Source organism: Diaporthe batatas (genome assembly GCF_019321695.1).
Source record: "Diaporthe batatas strain CRI 302-4 chromosome Unknown Contig00032, whole genome shotgun sequence".
Classification (NCBI taxonomy): Eukaryota; Fungi; Ascomycota; class Sordariomycetes; order Diaporthales; family Diaporthaceae; genus Diaporthe; species Diaporthe batatas.
Window position 1 is genome coordinate 113,263 of NW_025408579.1, and position 14,915 is coordinate 128,177.

The following is a 14,915-nucleotide window of genomic DNA, read 5'->3' on the forward strand; positions in this document are numbered from 1 at the left end:
TTGCCGGAGCCTCCAAGATGTCTTGGGACCGAGACAAGGCTCGGAGGTGTAGCTACTGACGGCGCCGCCGATCGTCCACACAAGTAAAGCGAGGGCTAGTATGCAGCAAAGCAGTCATGCGACGAGACTCTGACAGTCTCAAGATGGCCCCTATATGAGAAGAATTCCACAGAGGGAGACCCAGCCAAAAGAGGAAGAAAAAGAAAAAGAATCTTGGCTCTTCCCCATCAATACACTCGACAACCACTCAAAACGACCCTCGCCATGTAAGCCTGCCCAGGCACACCCATCAAGGGAGCAGGTCAGTGAGAATCGCCCAGGTAGCCTATCGAATGGATGCTGTGCAGGTAGCGGCCACAGGAGCAGATCCGGGCATGAATTTTGACACGTTGGCTCGCCAATAACTGACCACAGAGCGCGGGGTGGCAGAATTGGACCTTCCTCCGCCTGCCGCCGCCCTCCGTGCGCGTCACCATTGGGTAGGAGATCAACAGGGAAGTCGCAAGTGAAGCTTGTGTTTATTCGTAAAAGCTTGTAGCCGCTGACCTCTTCTCATCTCACGACTCCTCGTCTTGATCCAACCCCTTGACATCTTTAAAATACAACACATACATGTTGCAGGTACTTACAATACCATCAAAATGAAGCAACCCCAGGACGGCAACATCGTGATCCAACAGCGTAAACCACTATCTGAGGCAACACTTGCAGCACTACGACAAATCCGTTTCACCATCCCTGATTCCGAAATCGCACAGTGCAAGGAGAGTCGCGCGGCACCACGAAAAGTTCGCATCCCGGCCACCGATGCCGAAATCGCCCAGGCCGAGGAGCAACGCCACGCGGCGTTACGAAGAATGCGCTTCCATATCACGGATGCTGAACTGGCCGATCTTAAGGAGGTGGAGTATAGAAGAGATCGCACTGCGGGCACTCACCCACCTGGTCCAACGCAGCGGCAGCTTACGACAACAGAAATCCAAGACATGGAATCCCGGGCGTTCGTTCGAGCATTACTTGGATCATTAGTGAACAGGCTTCAATTAGAACCTCATAGGAACGATGCTATCAACAAAAAGACTTCTACAGGAACCGGGGAAGCGAGAGGGGAGAGCCGGCCTGCGAAGACAGCAAGCCAGGATGGTGGGTCCTGGGCGTTGTTTTGTCAAGTATTGGAGAACGCGCGTCAAATGCGATCTGATGGGAACGATACTATCAACAAAAAGACTTCTACAGGCTAATGGCAAGCGAAAGGACAGCTTTCGAGACGAGTGCTCTACCGTTGGTGTAACAATTTCGCTGGTGCTGTGTTGATTACACCTCGGGGAGTCTGACATACATGCCACTATGTATTGTAGCGTGTCCGGGCCAGGCATACGCAATTTAGGCGCCGTCGCATAGACTCCTTGCAGCTTTCTCACACATTCAGAGGGCCAAGAAGTGGTCCAATGCTACCGGTTCGACCTGTGGGGCGCCATCGGATGCAGGGACAACTTCAATGTCAGCCCCTTTCCATGGTGGTACGATGGATGGTATTGGACAGTTGCTCATCCGAGGGAAATTGGAAAGAATATCGTCGTCAATGGTGGAGGAGTGGCCATAAATTTTGCGTCCTACCCGCAACGTTCGGCACTCAATTAGCGAGGAGGTACTTGGATGGATACGATGCTTTGAGCTGTGAGCGTAGGGATGCAGAGGAATCTGCCTGCCATCCGGTACAGCAAGCAGTTAATGGTTAATAATATGTCGCTCAACGGCGGTAGGAAGAGCATGCATCCACTACAGGTATAGAACTGAACGGATTGATCTTGCAAGAGCCAGAAGAACTCGCACACAGTCATCGTCCGCGTCCTTTTGCGCATAGTTATCCTAAAAGTGTAGGCAAGCGCCTTCCAAGATTGGTATGCAGGAGAACAGACTCATCGACTGCCTTTAATTTTCTCATCGATAGGTTGTCTCCCAAGCTGCACCCTCTTGATTTATATTGACTATGAACCGTTGATAACATGCTTCTTATAAGTTAACACGAGTGACGTGACGACTCTTCATTTATATGGATGGCTTGATTCGCACTGGTGAAATCGCATCCTCTATGAAAGCCTCCCACCTGCTCTTTTGTATCCTACCCTCCTTGATCACGGCCAGGACGTTCTTCTCAGGATCATCAAAGATTGTAACATCATCCAGGGGGTTGGAATCAAGGATCAAAATATCTGCCTCAAACCCGGGCTTGATCTGCCCCAGTGATTTTTCCCGTTTGATCAGACGAGCAGGGTTGATGGTCGCGCTCTGCAGCACGGCCAGTGGTGACAAGACTCGTGATCTCAAGGAGAATTCATATGTTTGCGCCGTTCCGAGGGGGCCAAGCAAGTCCGTCCCGTAGCAGATAGTCACGCCAGCATCTGAGGCAGTCTTTAATGCCTGCAGGCCGGCTTGCAACACTGCTTCGTTCTTCGAGACAGACTCTGGAGGCAGGTACCCTTTCCACTTGGGCGATGCCATCTCAGCATACGTTACGAGGGTCGGTGTCAAGAAACAGCCTTTCTCCGCCATCAACTTAGCCGTTGGCTCATCGATGAAGTTGCCGTGCTCGATACCCCTGGCACCATTCTCGATGCAGTGTCGTATCGCCTGGGCCGTATAGGCATGTGCGGTCACGTATGTCCCTGCATTCGCAGCACATTCCACCATGGCTCTGATCTCGGACCCCGTGAACTGGAGATGGTCGATCTTGTCTGTCGGACTCGACACCCCACCCGAACCCATAATCTTGATAAAGTCCGCCCCGGTCCGGATCTCCTCCCTGACTGCCTGCATGCACTCAGGCACCCCATTTGCTATCCTGCCCAAGCCAGTGGTGGTGCCGCCGCAGCACATGCTATCGTCGTGAGGCCCACGGTAGTCTGCATGTCCCCCGGACTGGGAGAGCGCATGGCCTGCGATGAAGAGCCGAGGGCCCGGGAACACACCGTCCTCGATGGCCTCCTTCAGCGCCAGAAGTGCGCCGCCACAGTCCCGCACTGTCGTGAAACCCCGGTATAGCATTTGCGCGCAGACGTACGGCTGACGGAGCACCGATACATCGTTGGGGTTTCCAAACGCCTTGGAGAGATCCCCAAAGCCCGGGACGGCCATAATGTGGACGTGCGAGTCAATGAGCCCCGGACTCAGGAATTTGCCCTTGCAATCGATGATCTCGGATCCCTCATTCTGGGCATGGGAGAGGGTGTCGGGGGTATCTTCAACCGAGATGATGAGGCCGTCCTTGATCTTGACAGTTGCCCCTTTGCGAATGGAGCCGTTGGTCACGTCGACGACGTTGGCATTGGTCAGGATGTAGCTCTTGAGAGCTGGCCGCAGCCAGGGCTTAAGCTGTGCTTCGGTAACCATTCTAGAGTCTTTTTTTGGCGAGCTGCTCAGACCGTATTTTGCGACGGAGGGAAAAGTTGTGGCACGACAGGAGAAACAAACTCCATTCCAAAGTCCCGGCTTTCATCAGTGTCGGCGGATCTTCGGAGCTCTCCGCAAAAGCAATGCGTCCCCTCTTCGCACCGGGACGGCCATAGTTACATAGTCCGCTCGAGCGGCATCCGGTTCAGGCCAGAGGCCGGCTGCTTATCGCACCTCCGCCTACCATGAGTGTGCAGACTATTATGCGATCAACATTTCTTGTCGGCTTTGAGTGGAGATCCCAGTGAATAGATGCGAAAGTGCAGACTAACGTTACCTAGGTACTAGCAGCGACTGCGGCCCGGCTCCACTGTAGATAACACGCCTCCCAAGGAGTTGATGCAGTTGTTCTTCCATCTTACAACCACAACTTGAATTGGTCGGTCAAGTCAAGTCAACCGTTACGATGATCTCCCCGCCCGATGACGAGCTGCCAGAAACGACAGGTCCTCCTGCTCAAGATGCGTCGGACTGTACCAAACTCGACGAGAAGCCCAACAGTGCTGCGGATGTCGGGGAGCCATACACTGCCGAGGAAGAGAGAGCGGTCGTGCGCAAGATCGATCTTACAATTTTGCCCATGATGTGTGCCGTTTTCTTTCTCCAGTATTTGGACAAGCAGAGTTTAAGCTATGCGAGTGTGAGTCTTGTCCATCCACCGACAAAAGCGCCATCCCTCAGAACTTGGTAGTTAGTTAAACGTTATTAATAGATTTTTGGTCTCATTACGGATTTGAAAATGACCAGCCAAGAATACTCTTGGTGTAGCTCCATATTCTATGTTGGCCAGCTCATTGCCGAGTATCCATTTATCTACCTGATGAGTCGGCTCCATCTTACCAAGTTTGTTGGCGTGACGGTGGTCGTCTGGGGCGCTATCTGCATGTGCCTTGCTGCTCCAACGAACTTTGCCGGGTTCGCCGCCGTCAGATTCTTGCTAGGATTCGCCGAGGGTGCGGTGTCGCCGGCATTTATCACGATCACTAGTGTATGGTACCGCAAAAGTGAGCATGCCTCTCGAACAGCGTAAGTGGAACTGCCCCTTTGGTAAAAGGTACATGGCCCTCATAACTTCTGCAGGCTCTGGATTACAATGAACGGCGTGGCACAAATCATCGGCTGCTTGCTCATGTATGGCATTGGAAAGAACACGTCTTTGCCTCTTGCTCCCTGGAGAGTGCTCTTCCTCATTTGTGGCGCCCTGACCTCTGCTGCCGGAGTCGTCTTCTTTATTCTCATGCCTAATGGGCCTAAAGATGCATGGTTTCTTGACGCTCGACAGAAAGAGGTCTTGTCCGTACGGATGGTCCGAGATCGAGAAGGCGGCGACAAGACAAATTTCTCAGTGGCCCAGCTGAGGGAGGCCCTGACCGACCCAAAGTCGTGGTTTGTCTTTGCGTTTGGGGTGCTTGTCACGATGCAGTCTCCCGTGCTCACGGTAAATATTTGATTCCCGCCCCCTTTTACGGATTTCCAAAAAGAATTGCCTGCTGACTGTATGATAGTTTGCTTCACTTGTAATCAACAATATTGGTTACGACAAGTATCACACAATGCTGTACACAGCTCCATCAGGTGCAGTCCAGATCGCCATGCTCTGGATTGGCGTGCTCGGATGCATCTTGATGCCGCGAAACCGCACACTTGTTGCCCTGGCCCTCGTGCTTCCGCCCCTCGCAGGCACCATCTGTCTCTTGAAGCTGTCCCTGGGCGCTGGCTGGGGAATGATCACCGCGTCGTGGCTGTCATCCTGCATCACTGCGCCATGGTCCATTCTCATCTCCCTGACAGCCTCGAACGTCAAGGGAAACACGAAGCGGTCCATCGTCAACGCCATGTTCTTCATCGGGTACTGTGCGGGCTGTATTGGGGCGCCGCAGTTGTGGACGCATAAGCCGAGATACTTCTCTGGGGTTGTCACCGCCATTGTGACGTGGTGTCTGTTGTTTACGACTATTCTTTGGTATCGGTTTGTTTGCGACAAAGACAATTCCAAGCGGGCGGCCGAAGAGAACGCCGGTAATGGTGTGGCGCAGGATGCCCGTGGGGGGCAAGTGTTATTGGATGGAACAGGTGCGCTCAAGAGTGATTTGACGGACAGGGAGGATCGGCTATTCCGGTACGCGTTGTAGTAGTGACATCAAATGATGTTTTCAACTCCGGACAATCAACCAAGAAGATACATCGGCGGCTTCATGGTAAATTCTGTTTGCTGTGTCGATAGTGGAGGCCCTCACAACCTTGGGACTAAAGGACTAAAGGCGAGTTACTAGTAATATATAGTTAGGACTAGAGTAATTTCATTTTTCATTCCTATATATATAAAATATATATAATACCTTTATATAATAATAAATACTTAAAATTTTATATTTAAAAAAATATAATATTAATAATAATAAAAGAAAAATATAATATATAAATATATAATTAAACTTTATATTATATAAATAAAATTAAAAGATATTATTTTTAATAATATTATATTAAAATTATTAATATAAATAATTTAAAAATTAATAGTTAGTAAACTAATTATATAATAAAATTAAAATAATTTTAAAATAACTTTTATAAAATAGAAATTTTATAATATAAGATTTAATAAACTAATTTTATCTTATTAATATACTTTTATATAATTATTTAATCCTTTTAAATATAAAGTTAAAAATTTATAATTATAATTTTATATATAGTTTTTATTTAATTATATTATATTATTATAATTTTATTTAACTTTATTTAAACTTTTTTAAGTTTTTAATATTTTTTTAAGGAAGTTAAATTTAAGGGAGCTTTTAAGTTTAAGTTTAAGATTTTTATAGATTTTAATTTATTTTAAATTAAGTTTATAATCTTTTAACTTTTTAAAATATATTAATTATTTTAAATAATAATAACTTTTTAAAAATAAAAGTTAACCTTTATATAGTTATAAACTTAATTATTAATAATTATTTCTTTTTATAAAATTATTAAAACTATATATATAATTTTACTTCTATTTTATATATATCTAAGAATATATATAATACTTTTATATAATAGTAAGTATTTAAAACTTAGTGCTTAGAAAGAATATAATTCTAATAATAATAATTATAATATAATAAGTGCTTATAACCTTAGCTTTATAATATATAAATAAGGTTAAGAGGCACCGTCTTAACGATATTAAAACTATAAACTTAAATAATAAAGTATAGTTACTTTATTTAAAGGTTATTTTATAGTTTAATTAAATAATTATTTTTAAGTAGTTTTACTTATAAAGCTAATAATCTTTTAAGTTTAATAGATAAGTATTTATTTAAATAAAGTTAAAACTTATATATATTTTTAATTAAAGGAATAGTAGCTTTATTTTTACTTATTTTAATTAACTTATTTAATATATATAATAATCCTATATATAGTATTTAATAATATTAAGATTATTTTATAATTTATAATAGCTTTAACTTTTAATAAGTTAATAATATTAATTTAAATAAATATAACTTAATATATTAATATAAGAAGGTATTTTTAATAATAAATAGTATTATAAATATAAATTATAAAGTTATTATAAAAGTTTTATATAATGAATTTAATTAAATTAATTTTAAAAGATATATTATATTTTATTTTTAAAACTTTAATTATTTACTTTTAATTTAAAATAAAATAAAAAAAATATAAATAATTTATATAATTATTTAAATTTACTTTTATTAAATAAATTAATATAATCTTTATTTTAAATATATAATTAATAAAATAATAATATTATAATTATAGGAATAGTAGGCTGCAGTGGATTAGCTACTATAAGTAGGATTAGTGGGTCCGTGCCTACGTATAGACTACGCTTAGTTAGTAGGTCTAGCTAACCTAGCTAGGCGGCGAAGCGCCTAGATAGGTAGACCTCTAATTAACACTAATATATATAACTTAACTAACTAAACTACTCTTTATATATATATATATAATAACCCGTACTAATAATAATAATAAATTTATTTAAAAAAGTTTTTTTATATAAATTTTATAAAAAAATTTAAACTTTTTTAAAAAATTAAATAAAGTTTATTTATTATATATTAAATAAATATTATATAAGGAAAGTAAAAATTTAATATTTAAAAATTAAATCTTTCTTTTTTAAATATATTATTTTATTATTAAAGATTTATTTATTTTATATAATATATAAAAATATAATAAAAAAGCTTTATAAAAAAGTTAATAACTTTATATATAAATAAGTTTAAAAGAATATATTAAGTAATTATTAATTTTATATTTAAAATATAAATTAATAATTAATTTTAAAATTAAAAGATAATAAATAGATAAATATATAATTAAATAAAAATATAATATTATTAAAATTAGTTAAAATTAAAATTAATAATTATTAAAATTATAAAGTTAATATATTATAAAATATATCTTTTATAATCCTAATTTAAAACTTATAATTAATATATTATACTTTTAAAGGTTTTTAAAATTATTTCTACTTTATTATAATTTAATAATAATTATAACTATTAATAATTTCTTCTTTTAATAGTATTTAAGTTAAAAGAGTTTTAAAAATAGATTTTTAAAAGATATTAATTTTTATAATTCCTTAATATTACTCTTTTATTTTAATATAAAATTAATTAAAAAATTATTTTCTATTTATTTAATAATTTTTTCTTTAATATATATTATATAAATACTTTTTAAAGCTTATAAAGGCTATTCTTTTAAGTAATTAATTAGTAAATACTTACTTATAATTAGTTAAAATATAAAATTATTATTATACTTTATATAAGATTATTATTATACTTTATATAGGATTATTACTATATTTTATATAAGATTACTACTACCTTTTAATAGTTATAGTTAGTTTATAATTAATAGTTAATTATAAGTTTTTAATAATTGTTCTTTAATAAATATTAAGTTATAATTAGTTGAAAGTATAATAGTACTTTACCTTTATTTACTTACTTTACTTACTTACTTTAATAGTATATTATTACTTTAAACTTAAATTTAAATAAATTAATTAAAAGCTAAAGATTAGCTAAGGTTAATATTAATTAAAAAAGGTTTAATTAATTATATAAAGAAATTAAAGGAAATAGTTTTAATTAATTAAAAGCTTTAAAAAGGGAAGTTTTAGTTTAAATTAAAAGTATCTTTTTTATATACTTATTAAAAGGGTAAAGTCTTTAAAAGTCTAAACTTATACCCTTAATTTCTTAGTTAATTAAAGTTTAATAAATATAAAAATATAATTATTAAATCTATAAAATTTTAAGCTATATTTTAATATTATTTTTATAGTAATTTAAATATTTAATATTTTTAATATAAATTTTAAGATTTTATTATTTTTAATTTTAAAATATTATAGAATTTAAGACTATTCTTAAAAGAATAGTAAACCTTTAATTAACTCTCTACTTATTTATTTATATAATTAATTTTAATTAAATTTCCTTTATATTTTAAAGCTTTAAATAAAAGTTATAAAAGAAAAAAAAAGTTTTAAAGATTTTTTAATTTTAAAGAAAATTTAATTTTAAAGAAAAATATTAATATATTTTATAATTATTATTAAAAAGTATTAATAAAGAAATAATTTTAAGGTATTTAAGATTACTTAAGGTATTATTATAAAGTAGAAGGGATAGTTTAATAACTATTTTTAAAAACCTCTTTAGGAGCGCTATAGTAATTAACACCTATACTTTAATATGACTGGCCTAGCTATTTTGGCCCCTATCTTTCTTCACGCAGGTGAAAATGCATTTTTCATTTTCTTGCCCTCTGACAGCTTTGACATTAGCCTGAGGTGGCCTAGTCAGCGAGCCTATGAAGCTAACCTGAGAAAAAGTCCAGGGAGCCCGCTAACGTCCCGGGCAAGGCTCAACCACCAACGTCGACGGCGAGAGGGGGGAAATCGGTGCACACACTGTGAGAAAAGTTGATCTATGTAGGGGAACCTTAACCAGAATGATAGGCGTCTTATCTCACTGTCAGAGTGGGCCACGGTGACAGAATACCGTACTTAGGTACTGGTAAAGCTCGGGTGGGTCCCCTGGTGAGCATGGAGTCGATCGAGGGAGTAGCACTTAAGATATCTAGTGTACCAATGCAGCCAGGCTGTGGAAGCACCGCCATCATTCCAATGAAAACCAGGCCTGCATTGGCTCGTCCGTAATAGGTTACACTGAGATAATAGTTTCTTAGGCTGTGCAGATGAGTCATGGCCTGTGAAGCCAGCAATTGCTCGGAAATCTTTATGATCATGACTGCCCCCGCTGCGACCAATTGACGGTTCGTTCCAAAAGCATCGGGCCGTAACAAGCTTCCGGTGCAACGTTTCGACACGTCCTCCCTGGTGTTTGCTATGTGTGGGGCCACGCATGGGAGATGGCTGTGGGCTGGTTTCCCAAGGGTTGATGAAGGGGGCTCATGTCAGGGATCGGATCGAATGGATTAGGCGACGACCTAGAACTAGAACACCTTAACGCAGGCGGGCCGGGGGGGGGGCATCGTCGCCGATTCAATACGAAGAAACAACATTGGAACACATATGAGGAGTGGGTCTTTCTCCGTGGAATGGACGAAGCATGCTCCAAGAGTAGCTAGCACAATCGTATTCAGGCATGGCTGGCACGACTGGCCATGTAAACGGCCGGGAACCCCCATGGAATACTAGTAAGGCGACGGGGAAACCAATCCATCCTAGCACTTGCATGTGCAGCTAACACCGCTGAAAAGACTCGTGCTGCCAGTCTCAGCCACGGCACTAGCCTCTCAGAGCCTTGGCTGAGGTAGACCATGCCGATATTGAGGACGGGATAATACGTGAGCCGTTACCAAAGACTCCACTACTCCACGCCGGGTGGATCGAACCTATTTTAAGACGATTTGACAGGCAGGGGACAAAGCTTAAATGTCCCCGTAGCCCCATTTGGCCGACGACAGTCCACCCCAATCAGATGCTCTGTGCTTTAATAGTACAAGGCCTTCCGTACAGAGCTGTCTGCCGCCGCCTAGCGATCGCCATCATCTTCGTCACAATCTCCCTAGGCGGCCATGGGTCCTAAGCAAACGGAATGTATGTCGCAGCTAAAGCCCAAACGGACCAGGGCAAAGTTCCCCAAAGTCCGTACTGGCTGTCTAACATGGTGCGTAACTATTGTTCTGTTCCCTTGTGCGTGTCCGTAATTGTGAATGAGTCTAATCCCGCACCTCACTATAGCAAGTAAGTGCTGCCTGGCAAACGATTATTGTCCTATCTGCTTGTACCAACACGACGACAGGATTCGACATAAGAAATGCGACGAGGCAAAACCCATCTGCCAGCGCTGCCGGGATAATGGCTACAAGTGCGATGGCTACGAGCAGCCCCAAGAGCCTCGATGCTACAAGAGAAAAACAAATGCGAGGCCGAAGCCCAGACCGCAGACGAGACCGACATCAGAAATTATACTTGCCTCAAATCGTGGCCTAGATATGCTCAACTCGTTCGATAACTTCGGGGTTTTGCACGCCAGCCCGCCAGAGAAGTCCCTGTTCCTTCATGCCAATCAATATACTATCAAGGACCTCATTGGGTACTCGACATCCCTGTCCGGATTCTGGCGAGACTTTGTTCTGCCCATTGGCCATGCGGTGAATCCGGTCAAGCATGCTCTGATCTCCCTCGGTGCCTCGCACAAGTCATTTCTGTTAAGACGTTCGCTCGGCATGCCACCGATAGAAACGCAAACCTACGATCACCTCGCCATCCAGCAATACAATAAAGCAATATCAGAACTCACCCCAATCATGAGCGACCCTTCTCCACTCGACATCCAGGCCATTCTCATCTGCTGTTTGCTCTTTGTCTGCATAGATAATCTCAACGGGCGACATGTCGTTGCCTTACAACACCTCCGGGCTGGGGCTGAAGTTCTAAACTCGATGCAGGACAGGGATTCTACGTTGCTGGTCGAAGGATCTAGCATGTCTTCCCAGGTTACAAAGATGAAATACGACGAGAGCAGTCTGGGTGGTATCTCAGACATGTTTGAACGTCTCAGCCTCGACACCTCCATCCTCATGTGGGACCCACCCGTCCACCGCCAAAGATCGCATGCTCTCAGCGGTGGCGACGACGAGGGCCCGTTCCTGTCGTCGTCCGCTGCCCGTGACGAGCTACGAGGCATCGACTTAGAGTTCCATTCGATCTGGGAGTCTGACAAGCACGAAGACATGCGCGATGGGCCGTGCGGACAAGCTTGTGGCAAGTCATGCACGGACACATCGGATCAGGGCTATCTTTTACGAACCCGACATGCCCTTATATACCCTCCAATCTCTAGGAAGCCCGAGTTCGAGGCGATTTGTGATAGGTTTGAAAAATGGTGCAGCCGCTTCGACCAGTATCTCGAGAGCATCAATCATACCCCAGCCTCCGTGGAGGAGTTCAACGAGGCCATGGTCCTGACGCTCCACCGCAAGGTGTGGGTGGCAATGCTAAAGTCAGGTCCATTCTGCGACTGCCCCCTGCCCCGGAAGTACTACGAGGATATACTGCACCAGGCCGAGATCGTCATTCCTGCTGCCAGCCGGGGCACACATCCCATGTTCACTTTCGAGGCGGACACCATCCCTCCTGTATCGTTTGTCGCTTCGTTTTGCGAGCACGAGGACCTCAGGAGGAGAGCAATTGCGATGCTGAGATCGATCAATCGAACCGAAGGAGCATGGGACAGCCAGAGAATGGCTGATATTTGCGAGTTGGAACTCGCCACTGGGGTTTGCACCGGAAAGCCCTCACCGTCAAGGCACATGGACTGCCAAGGGCTCTGTGCAAACCCATGTGCAAGTAGTTGTCACGAGAAACACACCTTCAACTGTTAATGGGTCTGTACTTTTTGTGTGTGGGTCCTAGGGTCCCAATTCAATGTGCACCTGTATTAAATTAGGATACTCACATAAATACCTAGATGACGAAAGTTAGGGCTTACGGATAGTGGGCTACCTACCAGGGGAGGTGCAAATGGATTTTATAGTACTATCATTTCAAAGTAATGTTAGCCCTAATCTAACCTAACCCCAATCATCTCTCCTCTCGCTCATCGTTCTCTGCCTCCATACCTAGGTAGTATTTTGGCACCGGCACACCATCATGCCCATTACCCGAGCTGCACTACGTCGGCTGCGTCTTACCCTTCCGCGGTCATCATGCGGCATGATGGCGCGACAGCTGCAAGCCACACACCTGCCCGCCAAAAGCGTTTACCGCGACCTTTTCCCATGTACTCTTCATTACTACTCCTGGCGCGGGCCGAAAATGGCCATGCACGCTACTACCATTGATAGCCTGACTTCAAGTCTAGATTTAGACGCTACCGAGCGGGACAACCTTCTCCCCCAAGATGTCTTCCGCATTCAAGAGGATGGGCTTGTCTATCCCGGCCCTGACGGCAACGACCCTGTTTGGAATGGCGCAATGCTGATGCCGCATGCAACCTTCTTGTTAGAGATCACAGAAAATTATCATGATTTCTATGAGGAGCAGAAAGCGGCAGGTCGTGATCTTCCAGAGCCATGCCTTTTAACTGTACCGAACGGTGAGTATGTCTCAACCTTCAAGTTGTTACTACAGGCAGGTTGGCTAATCTCGACCTTGTATCTCAGGATCACGGATGCCCGATACTCTTATTCTGGCCCACGAACATGCGTAAATGTTCCATCTTATGCCCCGCATAGGAATGCCCCTCTCAAGTATGAAACCCTTGAGTGCTTTTGAGGTTCCATGATGGCTATGTTGACCTCGATGAGCCTGTGTACTTGCGTTTTAGCCTGCCTGTCTTCACAATTTCCCCACCCCCTCCCCCAGATAGCAGCAAGTGGAAACTATGGAACTTACGAGCACATGCTGGTAATACCTGCTAGCCATGAGGAGTCGGCAGAGGACAAGATCTGGATTTTGAAAACCAGGGACACGATGCTGGCAGCGATACCCCTAGATGAGGAAATAAAGGCCAGCGGTTAAACATGTGGCTCTTTTTACGTCGTTGACTGTTTCGACGTCTTGATGTTTAACTCACAGTACGGCAGTGGAAAATACCCCGACAAGCTGCAATCGCTTCCCCAGAGGCATCCGGAGATGCCACACAATATGGAGCGGCAAGATGAGGATGTAAATGTCCAGCACTGTGCCGATGGCACTCTGTATGGCTCCGCCGAAGGCAAATGGGTGTGAGTTTGTCTGCAGGCTCTCCAGGAGCGATTCCCAGCTGTGTCCAACCCGTGGCGCTGCGTAGATGGCGGCAAGCGGGACGTTGGACAGGTACACCAGCAGTGTGACCAGGTGACCAACGTCGATAGCGAGACGCATGCGCTTTCCAATGGCAAACAGCCGCTTGTAGAGCAAGAATATGGCTCCCTTGGAAAATAAGAAGGCTGGAAAGAAGAGTATCGTCTGCACAAACGGGAAGCGCAAGTACTCACCCGTGTACCAGCACACGGGAATATCCCACGTGTGGCGGTAGTAATTGGGGTCTGCGTGCGAGGGCCGAGGGAAAAAATCATCAGTGATACGCCAAAGCAGCAGGGTGGAACAGAAACGGACGAGTGCCACGTACGAGCTGCGATCACGCCTGTGTACGCGATATTCGTCACGCATGCCATGATTGTGAAGACTTGTGATTGAGAGCCAGTTAGCGCCTGTCCTGTACCGATGCATCCTCAAAAAGAAGTCAAGAGAATGGACAACGACTCACTATCCGCTGCGTGTAGTCTGCTTCGGTTGATGTACAGGCGGCCGGCAGCTAAAGCCGTTGAAATGGCGCCTAGAACGACGCCAACGGCGATGACAGCGACACCCAAACTGGGTGGATCAATAAAGTTGTACACGCCATTTGGCGATCTCCCGGCAGGGATGGAGCAAGTATCAACGGTCGACGAGTCCATGGTGAAGAGAAATAACACGTCAGTCAAAAATGAAGAATGCACTTATACATCAGAAATCCTCAGGGTGATAGTTGCGGGATTGCAACGATATCGCACAGGTGAGAGAACCAATTTTTCTTGGGATTGCGACATCTCATGCGCGGCCAGGTGCAAGACGATCCAAACATATCTCGATTCGACCGGTCAAGAAGCTGACGACCCTCGGGGATTTGGGGCGCATGATTGGCACCGTCTAAATGAACAGCCCAATGTGCCTTCATTGGGGTTGGGAGCACTTGAGGTCTGTTAGCCTGGCACAGGGCGGGGTTGAATAAGCGTTTTCGATACATCTGTTCCGGAAAGCAGTACACAAATACTGTAGTAGTTACCTGGATATGTACAAATGCAATGCCGTGGTCTGACCTGCACATGGTCCGTTGACTGGCTGAAGCCGAATCCATACGTCCTACACTGTTGACTGTTGTGCAACCACACGAACGGCTTTCACCACGCATGGG

The 14,915-nt window shown here is 43.0% G+C and overlaps 4 protein-coding genes across 4 annotated transcripts; 2 read left to right on the forward strand and 2 right to left on the reverse strand.

Annotated features, from left to right (window-relative positions):
* Positions 1-2,049: 2,049 nt before the first annotated feature.
* On the reverse strand, positions 2,050-3,471 carry KVR01_013787 (uncharacterized protein; the record flags this gene model as incomplete). The annotated part of the gene is made up of 2 exons (XM_044785847.1): positions 2,830-3,471; positions 2,050-2,796 (listed from the first exon to the last, which is right to left on the reverse strand). Exons 1-2 carry the CDS (start codon positions 3,388-3,390, stop codon positions 2,050-2,052), a joined length of 1,308 nt encoding a protein of 435 aa, XP_044637214.1. The 5' UTR covers positions 3,391-3,471.
* Positions 3,472-3,856: 385 nt separating this feature from the next.
* KVR01_013812 (uncharacterized protein) lies at positions 3,857-5,582 on the forward strand (the record flags this gene model as incomplete). The annotated part of the gene is made up of 4 exons (XM_044784988.1): positions 3,857-4,090; positions 4,163-4,476; positions 4,531-4,888; positions 4,956-5,582. The coding sequence occupies 4 exons, from the start codon at positions 3,857-3,859 to the stop codon at positions 5,580-5,582; spliced, it is 1,533 nt and encodes a 510-aa protein (XP_044637239.1).
* A 4,846-nt stretch (positions 5,583-10,428) lies between these two features.
* On the forward strand, positions 10,429-14,270 carry KVR01_013794 (uncharacterized protein). The gene is made up of 3 exons (XM_044784834.1): positions 10,429-10,717; positions 10,776-13,073; positions 13,141-14,270. Exons 1-2 carry the CDS (start codon positions 10,569-10,571, stop codon positions 12,358-12,360), a joined length of 1,734 nt encoding a protein of 577 aa, XP_044637221.1. The 5' UTR covers positions 10,429-10,568; the 3' UTR covers positions 12,361-13,073; positions 13,141-14,270.
* Positions 13,550-14,418, reverse strand: KVR01_013810 (uncharacterized protein; the record flags this gene model as incomplete). The annotated part of the gene is made up of 3 exons (XM_044793095.1): positions 13,550-13,908; positions 13,969-14,105; positions 14,225-14,418. 3 exons carry the CDS (start codon positions 14,416-14,418, stop codon positions 13,550-13,552), a joined length of 690 nt encoding a protein of 229 aa, XP_044637237.1.
* Between the last annotated feature and the right edge of the window lie 497 nt (positions 14,419-14,915).